Source organism: Puma concolor, chromosome B2 (genome assembly GCF_028749965.1).
Source record: "Puma concolor isolate L17-30 chromosome B2, mPumCon1.1.hap2, whole genome shotgun sequence".
NCBI lineage: Eukaryota > Metazoa > Chordata > Mammalia > Carnivora > Felidae > Puma > Puma concolor.
In genome coordinates, this window is record NC_141671.1 from 51,451,459 (window position 1) to 51,465,439 (window position 13,981).

Sequence of the window (13,981 nt, forward strand, 5' to 3'; positions counted from 1 at the left end):
AAAATTCAGGAAAAATTTAAAGTAAGATAATATATAACCCAATACTAATTACTATAGATTGAATGCTAAGATCAATAGGACCTAAATTCAACATAGACACAGCTTAAGGTTGAGGGAACTTTAGACTACAGAATTAGATTTTCTTTTTCCTATATGGGACCTTAATGATTATGCAATACTCTCACTTTACCAATGAGATCTTGAGACCTCATTACTACGAATAGAATCTTGGTTATCTTCAGAGTAGCATACTTTTATAACTTTTTTTTCCACCTTTATTTTAGAGAGAGAGAGAGTGAGCAGGGGACAGGGGCAAAGGGAAAGAGAGAGAATCTACAGCAGGCTCCATGCTCACTGCAGAGCCCGATGTGGGGCTTGATCCCACAACCATGGGATCATGACATAAGCCAAAATCGAGTCGGATGCTCAACTGACTGACTCATCCAGGTGCTCCAGAGTAGCATACTGTTTAATGTGTGAATATAAGAAGTGTTTTAAGAATTTATTAATGATATATCAAATACTCCCCATTTCCCCTTTTGTAGAAAGTATATATTGTTAATCCTGAACCACATATTTAAAAAAAGGAGGCAGACTTCCAAGGATGTGCTTTCTTCAAACTCTGAGACAACTTCACAGGTCAACACACATAGTGTTTGATTCCACCTGCACAGGTGAGCCCCACCACAAACACTCTATGAAGGTTCCCGACTTACAAAGCAGCGAGTCAGGCACTTACTCACTGTGCAAGGACATTTCAGTTTCCCTGCAAGGAAATCAGGAATGGAAGCTTTCTGCTTGGACTGAGTACTTCCCTAGATCAGCTTAATAGTAGTATTTTCCCAGCATCACACAGCACCTCACCTGGAGCAGAGGGATTGAGCGTGAATGCCCACATCAACTTTCCTTACCATCTTGAGAAGACCTGTGTTTCTTCTTTCATTTCTTTGGCTGCAAGTAAAGACATTTCTGATTTCTTCCTGCCATAAACACACAGCATTTGAATGCAATTCGCCCCACAAAATGGTTTGCTTTACCCAACTGTTTTTATAAGGTAACTTTCTAGAACACCTGTGTGTTGATAAGAAAGTCAGAACTGTTTCAAGGTGAGCACAGTCACAACCTATGATACAGATGCACCGTAACCCCCAAACAACACGTGTGTGTGTGTCAGTCATCCCGTGCACACCTCTGTGCACAATCCCAGCCAACCACATCAACCACATCTGAGGTCCTTCTAATTCTCTACTCATAGGGCCCCTCTCAGGATGCTGTGGTTGGCAAAGCCTGCCAATGAGAGAATTTACAGTTCAGTGAGACCCTACTCACAGGCTGACGGGTCAACATCCACAGAAGGGTCACTGTACCCAGAATTCTGCCAAGAAAGCACCATGCAAGCAGTCCTGCCATAAATAGAGACACTCATACATACCCCACATGCAGAAAAAAAGAAGGGCTAGATACACTCCAACTCAGCAAGGTCCTGCAAAATGAAACGGAGGCGCTTTCCGCAAGAGACGCTGTGAGAGAAAAACAAACAAACAAACAAACAAACAAACAAGAAGGCAGTAGTGTTCCTGGCAAGGTTCAGATGGAAAAACAGCAACAGATCCCAGAAGCAGAGCTGCAGCCAGAGATAACCTCAGCTCAAGCCATGTTAAGTAAGGGCAGGATAACACTCACGGAGGATTCACCGCGTGGTCGCCGTGTCCTCTGAGCCATGACTTGTAGTCTACTACAAGCCAGTCAACAAATACCTACCAAATAGGTGCTACATGTTCAGGCCCCTTTGAGTCACTGTGAGGGATGGGCAGATTTTAGTTAGGTGTATGTCAGGCACTGTTGAGGCACCATAGGGCATCTTTGCACCACCACATGCTGGGGAAGGCATTTCCCCTTTCAAATGCTAGGAGTATCCCACAAGGCCACGTGAGTAATAAGTGGAGTCAGGACCTGACCTCAATTCTGCCTGACTCCAAAGCTCAGGACACCACATCACCACACGTAAACTATGGCTTCTGCCCTAAAGAGGCTTAAAATAACCTAAACCAATTAGAGATCAATACAGCCAATATAATGAAGAATTAACAAACAAGAATCTTAAGACTTTAAAGAAAGAGAAGAGGAATGAGTAGCTAGAGAAGACATTAGGTAAGAAGGAGAGCTGGTCTCCTCCTCAGAGGATGGGTAAGATTTGCATGGGAGAGTGGGGAGGAGGGAGGGAGTTTCTAGGAGAGCAGTGTGAGCCTTGACACTGCAGTGGGAATGAGCCTGGCCCCCTTAGCAGGACAGCAAGACCAAACTGCATAGAGCACACGGATCTACAGTGAACTGAAAATAGGATTTAGATAGGAGGGGTGAGGCCTGATTATGAAAGCCTTGAAAAATCAGGCAAATTATTTGAGATAGCAAATGGAGAGGAACTGAAGGTTGCAAGGCAAGGAGAGAGTCGAAGTGATAGTTAAAAAAAATTAGATGGACAGCAAATGCTGAAGAGACCAGAAAGGGGAGCATCTCATTCATTCATTCATTGGTTTATTCAGCAAACATTTACTGAGGACTTACTAAGAGCCAGGCTTGCTTGGACTGCCAGCTAAGTGACTGCTCCAGTCTGCAGGAGAAGAAGGGTGAGGTTCTGGACAACAACATGGAGGGAGGGATCTGAACAAATCACATTTCAAAGGTCTTGGTGACTCATTGATACAGAGGCTGAAGGAAATGAAGGAAAAGATAAAGATAATTCCAAAGGTTCAAGACTGACATGATTTCCACCTTTACTGGAAACCTCAAAAAGTGCTACGAATAAAACAAACAATGAAAGTATAAAAAGAGCTTTGATGATGTTGAACAGTCAACAAAACCCCAAAAAGATCTGTTCTTTATCCTGGCAACTCGTTTATGCATTGTCTGTAGGTAAGAAATTTCAGTGAGAAAAACCACTTCTCCGGCTAAATGCTGAGTTCCCCTGGCAAGGAGCATAGACCTCTGCCTCCTCAGACAGGCTCCATCAACCCTCCAACACATCCCTCCATCATCTAAAACGAAACTGATCTCATTAAGAAATGTGGCTGCCCACTCCTGACTTTGGAGGAGGGCAAGGCAAAGTGGACAGAGGAAAACAAAAAGTGGGCAAGGTCACTGTAGCGGGCCATATATCTTACGGAGGGGGCAGTGGTACAGGATATCATTTTAAATAGAGGATCACAGCAATGCTTTCATTTCTATACCCACTTCCTAGTATTTTACAGTTAGTGATCCTCAAATAAATAGGAAGGCATTAAAGATTCTTTACCAAATCACAGCGCTTTGTCCAGAAACTATTTCAAATGTGCATATTTATGCATACATTAACTCTTAGTACAGCTAGCATATGGTTCAGACACAAATTCTTCTTAATAATTTACATGTTGACTACACAAATTTCAAGCTCATTTTAATTTTACATTCAGCAAGAGTACAATTCACTGTTGGGGCACATCCTGAAAGCCTACTCACTGGAAAATGAGACATGAAAACTGTACCTATCAAACTTCTATTGCTACAAAGAGTGTTACAGGCCAAAATAAAAAACAATACCTTGGAGAAATCTAGACTTGCATACAAAATTCAAGGCAGTATTCTCTCAGCCTGGCCCAGCTTTAGCAAAAGCAGATCTTTACTTAATTATAAGTAGAAATGAGTACTCTTTTCTGCAGAATGACGTTTTCAACTACTTTTATATTTAAAGTAAAAGCCCTCTATGTTAGTGTCAAAGTCAGACTTTAAAAGGTATATTACAAAAGAAACGGTTGCTCTGGAAAATCCTTCAACATCCCTCTCCTAATATCTACTCAGGTTAGTAAGAAGAAATCAGAGCAGAAAGAAACCCAGTGAAAAATGGTTGCACATAAATGTGTGAAGATTCTAGCTCAGACCCCCTTGTGGGACAGCCACAGGCCTAGTCAGGAAAATTCCAAGAGCAAGTCCCCCACATCCTACAAAAGAGGCTTAAAATCGGGCAAGGTCTTTTCTCTCTTTAACACCGAAAGGTAAACACCCATCAAAATCTTCCAGAGCCGGAGCAACCCGGAGTTTCCATGCCAAGAGGGAAAGAGCCACATGACCGCGGAAACTACAGCCCATTAGCCTCTCCCTCTCCTTCCAGCCCCTCGCTGAGGCCCCGGCGCCGGGGTCCCTCCGCAGTTCCACTCCTTCATCCCCAGTGACAGGTCGCCCAGCAGAAGCCCCTAAATCCCCAGCCCCACTTACTGGCGCCGCGAACACAGGCGGGGGCCCGCCCCTGCGGTGAGCGCAGTTCCTCGGCGACTGGGGCGCAGCAGCCGGATCGGGAACTGGGGGTAGGGGCGATCCCTGCTAGGACAGCCCGAGCGGTCCGTATAGGGACGCCCGGGAGGTCCGGCGAGTCGCACGGGCCGCGCGGCGCATGGTGGAGTAGCAGGAACCCGGCCGCTCTCCAGCCTCCGGCTGGAAAACAAACAAAAGGCAGGGAGGCTTCTAGTGGGGACGACCGGCCGCTTTCCCTGGGAAAAGTTACCCTGCAGCTCCCCTCGCTGGCCCTGCGCGTCCCTGCACCGCCGCGTCCAGGCAGCCCGGGGGCGCCGAGGTGCCGCGCCGCGCTCCTCGCCGGGGCGGACCAAGCCCAGGGATCCCTGCGGTCCGCTGACCACCCGTAAGGCACCCCCCCCCCCCCCCCCAGCTCCACACGCTCTCCTTGTTGCACGTCTGTGCATCAGGGATCAAGATTTAGAAACGAAGGCCGTGGACACAGGTTCTGAGAACACTTCATTACAGGTAATCATGGTGAAAACGTTTGCCCGGTTTAAAAGAACATAACCGGGGATGCATGACATTGTGAATGAAATCAGTGCCACTGAAATGTACACTCCAAAATGGTTAAGATGGCAGATTGTGTTATACTTTACAGCAATAAAAAATATTTTGAAATAAAAACGCAACGGGTTGCTTGTTAGCATTCATTTGAACTTGAAGAGTTTTTATACGGTTAGCAACTTTACTTTGAAAGGCTGGATTGTTATCCAGGTGGGAAACACTAGATATGATTCATACAACAATTGTATTCTGCGTGTAACTAGTTATATGTAATCTAACACACTTGTGTGTTAAACACAGTCACTTGTGTCATAAATTATATTGTAGACATTACCTTAAATCATCCACATAAAGGCTGGTTCTGAAGCGACTTGAAAAAGGAAACTGCTTCAAGCCTTCTCCTCCCCCCTTCCCAATTTAAAGTTACATAATTGCCCCAAGACTACATTTTTCAAAACTAGTCGACTGCAGGAGGGAGCAACTTTAGTTGGAGGGATCAGAATCACCTGGCAGGCTTGTGAAAACAGATTGCTGGGCTCATCCCCAGAATTCTGGTGCTGATGCTGCTGGTCCAGGGAACCATACTGCCCTGAGCAACACAATTTTAATCAATACAGCAACTGATCCACATTGTGGATCTTTCTCTGAGTTTTAAACTCTCCAGCTCATCTTCATATCAATTTTCTCTTTTTATGTTTGAATTCTAAGAACTCAAGGCATTGTTTTTTCCTAATAGAATCTATAACAAAGGTCTGAATCCCTCTCTCTTCTTCCTCCTATTGAAGAAACCCACAAGATACAAGACTTCCTATCCCAACTGGGAAAGGATCATCTGGCCACTTGGAAAACGTGTAACATTTATATATCTTTGTGTTTACCTATATAATACCCAAACCATATGGCAAATGAAAATTGAAAGTCATTATCAATGAAAAGATAGGGGGATAAGAAGGGTAGCCTAACAAATTGTATGCTGCTCCCATGAAAAGTGATTTTTAAAATACCTAAAATTACCAGTTTTAGTCAAGTTCAGTTGTCCAAGCAAGTCTACCCAGCAAAAAAGAGAGACAGTCTTGATCTACCTTTAACAAGGGTCCACTGAGCTAGTAAATGGTTTGGGTCAGGAAAATTATAACCCTGTAAGTATAATATAAGATAATACAAATCTGAGGTCTAATGGATACAGTGGATACTGATATTTAGTAACTGATATTTAGAATTGAAATTTAGTAACTGAAACAACAGCATTTTAATAAAATAGCTGCTTAATTTATCGTTACAAATGGTATATTTTATTAAGCTTTATTTATTAGCTAGAATAGAAATCTGAATTAATTGACCAAGAGATCTTAAATTAGCATTCAACATGTTTGATGAAATAGACTAGTTCTGAAAATATTTCAATGCCTCATTTTTCATTTGTGAAACTAATCTTTTGCATTCATGAGTCACATATATCACTTTCTCTGATTACAAATCCTTACATCTGATCTCCCCCCTTCCTATTTAAACTGCAAAATCAATTTAAAGAAGTCATTGAGAAGAAAGTCATCTTTAAAAGATTTAAGTTTCCTTTAAAAATTAAAAACTATTAAAATTTTTGGCCTTCGTTAAACATGAAGGTACTTTTTCTAGGTAGCTGATTTAGGGTGGAAATAAAAACTTACACATCCAAAGGATGGTAGATCCTAATATTAAAAGATAGCCGTTGGTCTTCCTTATTGTAGCTCACCATTCTGCCACCCCCCCTTTTTTTGCCCCTATTTTTCTGCCAAAGATGTACTGCATGTCTAAGATCTCCAGAATAAAATAATGGATAAGAGATTTAAACTGTGGGTTCGTTGAACTAGCTTCTTGGAAACCTGATAACTGTCAGTTAGCTAACTAGTAGAAACTAGACATTTGCCAAATGAAGGTAAGGGGCTGTAAGAGTGTAGGTTTTTACAAAGCATGCAAACTTCCGTATTTAAAACAATGTAAAGTGCGGCAAAATAATAAATCGCCCGATAAAGGAGTGTCTTGTGAGGAAACAAAGTCAGGTGTTTGGGCTTTAAGAGGTGGGGCTCGTATTGCGGATAAGTTCCGACGCTCTACGCGGCACAGCGGACTACAAACCCCAGAGTACATTGCGGGCTCCGTCTCCTCTGGACTCGGGTTTCAGGGCCTTAGGAGTCTCAACGTCTTTCTCCCCTCTTGCATGATGGGATGCAAACGGAGACACTTGTAGTAAGGCAAGTCTTGCCTTGGCATTCTTTCGCCCTGCTTCTATACTAAGCTTATCTTTTCCTGAACTTCCAAGTACGTACTTGCAAAAAGTTTAGCCATTATAACAGCCTGTGACTGCAGTGGGGTTTCTCCGTTTCCTTGAAATCCTGGCGTAGGACTTGAACCAGAGTCCCCGAAAAGCGTGTAGCGACTTTCCTGAGCACCAAGTTCGATGCTCCTGAAGGGATGTTTACCTTAAGGTCTCAACCCTAGATTTGAGTTATAAACATTTTTGATATAATGCTTGTTCAAGTTTTCATAAGTGGTCACTGAGACGAATACATAGGTTAAATTCGAAGTCGGCAAATTGGTGATCTGCCAAGGCGACCTCGCGCACACCTCCTACCCCTCCACTAGGGAGCGCGCTCGAGGCCAGGGAGTCGTGAGGCGCACGCAAGCGGCAGCGGCACTGCGCATGCTCGGTGCGTCCGCACAGGTTTCCGCAGTAGAGGGGGCAGCTCCTCCGCGGCGTCCGGGGTTTTCAGCAGCGTCGACGCTCTGGTGCTCGCTCGGTCCTCGGCCTCCGCTGGCAGCGGGCGTCCCTCCGCTCCGCGAGTTCCCGGCCGTCGCTCTAGCGCGCCCGGATCTGGCCCCCTGCCCTGCGAAGATGGCTGCCGTACGCCGGGCCCGCAGTTACTGCCGCTGCCTGGTGCGCTTCTCCGACCGAGAACTCTGCTAAGCCCTGTTGAAGCGGACGGACAGGAGTAGACACCCGGACACCCAGCACACCTCCTCGGGGGAGCGGTGCAGAGGGGGTGCGGAGAGCCCCTCGACGGCGGCCGGCCGCCTCGCCAGCATGGTAACCCGGGAGGGGGCTCACAGGGACACTGCGAGGTGGGAGTGCGGTGTGAAGGAGGGGCTAGGCCTGGGAGGAGCCCCGAGAGAGCGGGAAGTGGAGACTGGGAGGAGTAGGAGCTGCTCGGCCGCCACCCATTGTGGGGCCTTTGGCCTTAGAGGGAGTGGAGCGGGTACCATCCCCGACCGCTCCCTTGCGTTCCCTCCTGCTTGAACCCCCCGCAGCCGGGATCCGGTGTGAGAAAGAGCGGGTGTGCAGGACAACAGAAAAGAATGCCTCTTTTTGGTTTGCTCAGGATGTGCCCCTCGAGGGATTTTATCAAAAGCAGTGAGGGTAGGTTCAGGTGAGCCGTTGCACCATCTGAAATTGGCTGGGAGAACCTTGGCAAACGGAGACAACTTGTTGATTGTTACCCCTCCGGCAAGCAGTACCCACAGAGAAGCCGTTCAGGTCCTTTAAGGAGTCCTGGGTTTAGGACGCACCTGCCCCGTGACGCATCAAGTGCCATGGGTAGGTTGTTGGCAGGCGGTCCTGGCGGTGTGGGATCAGAGAGATTTTGTCTCTCTTCGTAGCGGTGAGGGCCTGAGCAGCGTCAGTGCGGTCCAAATGGAGAGACTGGCTTAAGCTCCAGAAATTGACAACGCAAATTCCATGGGACTGTTGCATGCTGGAATGTGTAGTCTCTACCCTGAACTGCCTTTCTTTGGCTTTGAGTACATTTTCCATCTGAGAGACTAACTAGGATTGAATGAATCAGGTGTGAAATGATACCAAACTAATGAGCTGACACTCAGATGTTTTATTAAATAAATGGATGGGTGAATTTATTTTGTTAAATTAACCAGAATGATAGAAAAAGCAGTAATTGATTATGCCCTTAAGCTTTCAGAATAGTTCTCTGACCGACCAGGATTAAGCACTTAACTTTTTTTTTTTTTTTAATGTTTATTTATTTTTGAGAGAGAGACAGTGTGAGCAGGGGAGGGATAGAGAGAGGGGGAGACACAGAATCTGAAGCAGGCTCCAGGCTCTGAGCTGTCAGCACAGAGCCCGACGCAGGGCTCAAACTCACGGACCATGAGATCATGCCCTGAGCGGAAGTTGGACACCCAACCAACTGAGCCCCCAGGCGCCCCAAGCACTTAAATTTTTATATTTCATTAATCCCATTTGCAAAACAGGAGTAAAATGATGAAGACATAAGCAACTCAAGTGAAAGGTGATGTTTAGGTCGACTCAATTATGAAAAATAAAAAAATCTCTGGGTGACAGCTGGGGACCTACTTATTTCAAGTAGTATTTGAGTTGACAAAATGTAGTAAAACCCCAAATTTGATAGTCATCATACTGCCAGTATCAAAGTAATAAAGGACTGGAATTCAAGAACAACGCAGGAACTCAGGGGAGAAGATGCTTTCTGTATTAAAGATTTCCTGTTTCTTTTCCTCATTCTTTAGACATGCTCTGTATGTCCACATGACGTTTTTTGTTAATTCAAACAATTTTTTTGAGCTCCTATTGGTGCTAGACCCCAACGGATACTAGATCTCCAATATAACCAGACCTGTAAGGTGATTTATGGTGAAAATTTTTATTTATTTATTTTTAATGTTTATTCATTTTTAGAGAGACCGAGCACTAGTGAGAGAAGGGCAGAGCAAGAGAGGGACACAGAATCTGAAGCAGGCTCCAGGCTCTGAGGTGTCAGCACAGAGCCTGATGTGGGGCTCGAACTCATGGACTGTGAGATCATGACCTGAGCCAAAGTCGGACACCCAACCAACTGAGCCACCCAGGTGCCCCGATTTATGGTAAACTGTTAATCATAAAATGTCACATATGAAAAAGTACCTCGGAGGTTATCAAATCCAACAACCCTCTCTTCACAGATGTGAAAGGTGAAGCCTGGACAGGCTTTTTCTACAACTTAAGCAATGTGTTTGGCCCTCTAAGGTTACTAATATGACTGATCCTGTTCCCAATGCACTGACTCTAGCAAAGAGACAAAAATAATCTCAATACAGTTGTTAAATGCTATGATACAAGCACAAATGTTGTAGGGAAACAAAGGCAGTTCAAATGATTAGACTTACTGGGATGATCCCTGAACTGAACCTTGAAGGATGAGAAGTTACCAAGTGAGGAAGAAGTTATTCCATATGGAGAGAGCAAGCAGCATGTGCAAGAGCATGGAGCTGGAGAGAGCAGGGGAAGCTCTGGAATGAAGTCACTTTAGTAAGACTGCTAGGCCAGAGTTAGAAGGCTGAGTTACAAAGAGGATGTCAGAGGGAGCTCAGGTCCCCTCCCATTAGCTGCACTTAGTGTTTACAGTGATAAAGCAGCCTCTTATTTAAGGATAGAAAGATCCTCCTCAATGGGGTCTATAAATTCAAAGTCCTGGGGTACCTGGGTAGCTCAATCAGTTAAGTGTCTGACTCTTGGTTCTCCTCAGGTCATGATCTCACAATTTCTTCAGTTTAAGCCCTGCATTTGGCTCTGTATTGGCAGCACAGAGCCTGCCTGGGATCCTTGCTGTCTCCTTCTCTGTCCCTTCCCACTTGCACTGTCTCTCTCAAAATAAGTAAATTTAAAAAATAAATAAAAAAAATTTTTTTAATTGAAAAAAAAAATTCGAAGTCCTTCATTATGGGTTTTCCTATTAGTACAAAAGCTCCCAGCTTAAAGAGACCAAAAAATATATTTGATAATACATTAGTGCTTCCATTTTCCATTTTTCTGGAAATTAGTTCAGAATCTTGGCCTCTTTCATTGATATCTTCATTAATTTATCCTTTGCGGTGTGCCCAGCACTTTCCAATATACTAACTAGTTCAAGTCTTAAAGTCACCTCTGCTTTGAGTCTGGTTGCCACAGATAAGATATGAAATGAGGCTTATTTATGTTGTGATGTAAAGTAGTACAAGTCTGTCTGGTTGCCAAGTTCAAAAATTTGTGTTAATGTGTTTTGTCCTAGAAACAAATTACAGTGAAAATTTACAATTATAAAGCTTGCATCTTGGAAACAAGTGAAATTAAGTAGGTTTTGTTCTAATTTCTAACCCTCTGGTCATTTCCCCTATTACCACATTGTGGGACTGAACACATGAAGTGTTGAGCAAGTCCCATTTGCTACTGAGCCTGTTAGCTAACAGACTGAACTGAGGAAGCATTTCATTTTCACTGGAAGTAGGATTCAGTTTAACTTAGCAAACATATATTGAGAATAAAAGGATAAAATGCAAGGAAACTGACCTGAGACCGCTGTTAAGCCCCAAACCATTGCACAGTAATTCCAGCCCATGTTTTTTCCACTTAAATCAATCCAGTGTATATAAATCTGGGTTTATAAGACAGAACAGGCTTCTTTACAGAAACATTCACTATTACATGTCTTTAATTAATGACCTTTCCCAGGACATTTAAAATAATAAGAGAAAAGTCGCATTCACATATTAGTAACATGCCAGTGGTGTAAAAGGAAGGGCATCTACCTATGGACTAAAAATGGTCTTTTAAGTGCTGGATGAAAAGAAAACCATTTGCTGAACTCTATGCTACAACTAAATGTTATTTTCTGAAGCAGAGCTGTTTTAAATCATCTACCATAACATTTTAACTGGAGTCCAGTAAAGTTGTTTATTCTGCACTGTTAAAAAGAAGTATGGAATTTTATTCTACTGGAATCATTAAACTTAACTGTGAAGGAGATGAGAGAGAAGCAACTAAATATTTCACTGGGCAAGTAGCTCAAGGAGATGTGGATTACAAAGGGAAACTGATGTTTGCATATTCCTGATGATTATTTTGTTTTCCCCTTTAGGCAGAAGCTGAGGAAGATTGTCATTCTGATACTGTCAGAGCAGGAGATGATGAAAATGAAAGCCCTGCTGAAACAGATCTGCAGGCATGTTTCTTCAAGTGTATATTTAATTCTTATTCCATTACTTTCCATGCATGAGCAAAAATTGGTCATACTTACAAAGATATATCGGTTTTTATTTGCATTGAATTTAACTGTACCTTCGTACTGGTTTACAGAATAAGCAAATTAAAGCTGTCTTACAGATTTTTTTTAAAATGATTTATCACCATATGTTGGTTGCAGTATTATTGGCTGTATTCCCTATACTGTACTTTTCATCTCTGTGTCTTACTTATTTTTTAACTGTAAGTTTGTACTTCTGTTTTTTCTTTTTTTAAGATTTTATTTTTAAGTAATCACCATACCCAGTGTGGGGCATGAATTTACGACCCCCAGGTCGGGAGTCTCATTCTCTACTAACAAAGCCAGTCAGGCAACCCTGGAAGTTTGTACTAAATCCCCATTTCACCCATTGTCCCATGTCCCCTCTGCCAACCACCAGTTTCTTTTCTGTATTTATGAATCTGTTTCTGTGTTTTGTTTGCTTGTCTTTTCATTTGTTTTGTTTTTAGATTCTACATATAAGTGAAATCATATAGTATTTATCTTTCTGTGATTTCTTTTAGCATTATACTCCCTAGGTGCATTTCATGTTGTCAGAAATAGCAAGATCGCAGGGCACCTGGGTGGCTCAGTTGGTTAAGCGTCCGACTTCGGCTCAGGTCATGATCTCGCGGTCCGTGAGTTTGAGCCCCGCGTCGGGCTCTGTGCAGACAGCTCAGAGCCTGGAGCCTGCTTCAGATTCTGTGTCTCCCTCTCTCTCTGGCCCTCCCCCGTTCATGCTCTGTCTCTCTCTGTCTCAAAAATAAATAAACGTTAAAAAAAAATTTAAAGAGTATAGCTCTTTCACCTCCTTGATTAAATTTATTCCTAGTATTCTGTTAAGTGCAATTAATAATAATAATCCTATTTAGGATTATTTTCTTAATTTCTCTTTCTACTACTTTGTTCTCAGTGTACAGAAATGTGACAGATTTCTGTATATTCGTTTTGTGTCCTGCAGCTTTACTGAATTCATTTTTCAAAAAAAAATTTTTGTGGAGTCTTAGGATTTTCTATATGTATCTGGAAATAGTGACAGTTTTTTACTTCCTTACCAGTCTGGATGCCTTTTATTTCTTGTTTGATTGCTGCCACTAGCACTTCCAGTATTATGTTGAGTAAAAGTGGTGAGTGGGTGTCCTTGTCCTGTTCCTGATTTTCCTTTAAAGGAAAATCTTTCAGTTTTTCACCGTTGAGTATGATATTAGCTGTGGGTTTGTCATATATGACCTTTTTTATGTTGAGGTATGTTCCTTCTAAACCCACTTGAGTTTTTATCATGAATGGGTATTGAATTTAGTCAAATGTTTTTTCTGTATCTGTTGAGATGATCATATGGTTTTTATACCTGTTAGGGTAGAGTTTCACATTGATTGATTGGCATATATTGAACCACACTTGCAATCCTGGAATAAATTCCACTTGATTGTGGTGAATGATCCTTTCAATGTATTACTGAATTCAGTTTGTTAATATTTTGTTGAGGATTTGTACATCTATGGTCATCAGAGATGGTGTCTGTCTGGTTTTGGTATCAGGGTAATGTTGGCCTTGTAGAATAAATTTGGAAGTTTTCCTTCCTCTTTGTTTTTTGAAATGGTTTGAGAAGACTAAATATTAACTCTTCTTTAAATGTTTGATAGAACTCACCTGTGAAGTCATCTAGTCCTGGACTTTTGTTCATTGGAGTGTTTTGATTACCAGTTCAATTTTGTTAAGGTATTTGATCTGTTCAAATTTTCTATTCTTGATTCAGTTTTGGAGGATAATATGTTTCTAGGAATTTATCCATTTCTTCTATGTTGTCCATTTGTTGGCATATGCCTTTTCAAATATTGTCTTGGAATTCTTTGTATTTCTTTTTTTTTTTTTTTTTTTCAACGTTTATTTATTTTTGGGACAGAGACAGAGCATGAACGGGGGAGGGGCAAAGAGAGAGGGAGACACAGAATCGGAAACAGACTCCAGGCTCTGAGCCATCAGCCCAGAGCCTGACGCGGGGCTCGAACTCACGGACCGTGAGATCGTGACCTGGCTGAAGTCGGACGCTTAACCGACTGCGCCACCCAGGCGCCCCGGAATTCTTTGTATTTCTGTGGTGTCAGTTGTAATATCTTCTCCTCCTT

The 13,981-nt window shown here is 42.9% G+C and overlaps 2 protein-coding genes across 6 annotated transcripts in view; one reads left to right on the top strand and one right to left on the bottom strand.

Moving 5' to 3' along the window:
- The window catches only part of LOC147580987 (uncharacterized), a 22,253-nt gene extending 17,703 nt beyond the window's left edge, over positions 1-4,550 (bottom strand). The window contains exons 1-2 of one of the 4 annotated variants that reach the window (XM_086707078.1): positions 4,249-4,550; positions 912-951 (exon numbers count right to left, since the gene is read on the bottom strand). The gene's annotated coding sequence lies outside the window, so the exon portion shown is untranslated. Of the gene's footprint in view, positions 1-739; positions 952-4,248 lie in introns of all 4 variants that reach the window. The other 3 variants (XM_086707077.1, XM_086707079.1, XM_086707080.1) reach the window with 3 other exon arrangements.
- Positions 4,551-7,634: 3,084 nt separating this feature from the next.
- The window catches only part of FBXO9 (F-box protein 9), a 44,225-nt gene continuing 37,878 nt past the window's right edge, over positions 7,635-13,981 (top strand). The window contains exons 1-3 of one of the 2 annotated variants that reach the window (XM_086707074.1): positions 7,635-7,894; positions 9,518-9,702; positions 11,712-11,795. In XM_086707074.1, coding sequence (XP_086563200.1) covers positions 9,700-9,702; positions 11,712-11,795 — 87 coding nt within the window. In that variant the 5' untranslated portion in view covers positions 7,635-7,894; positions 9,518-9,699. The remainder of the gene's footprint in view (positions 7,895-9,517; positions 9,703-11,711; positions 11,796-13,981) is intronic. The other variant, XM_086707073.1, reaches the window with a different exon arrangement.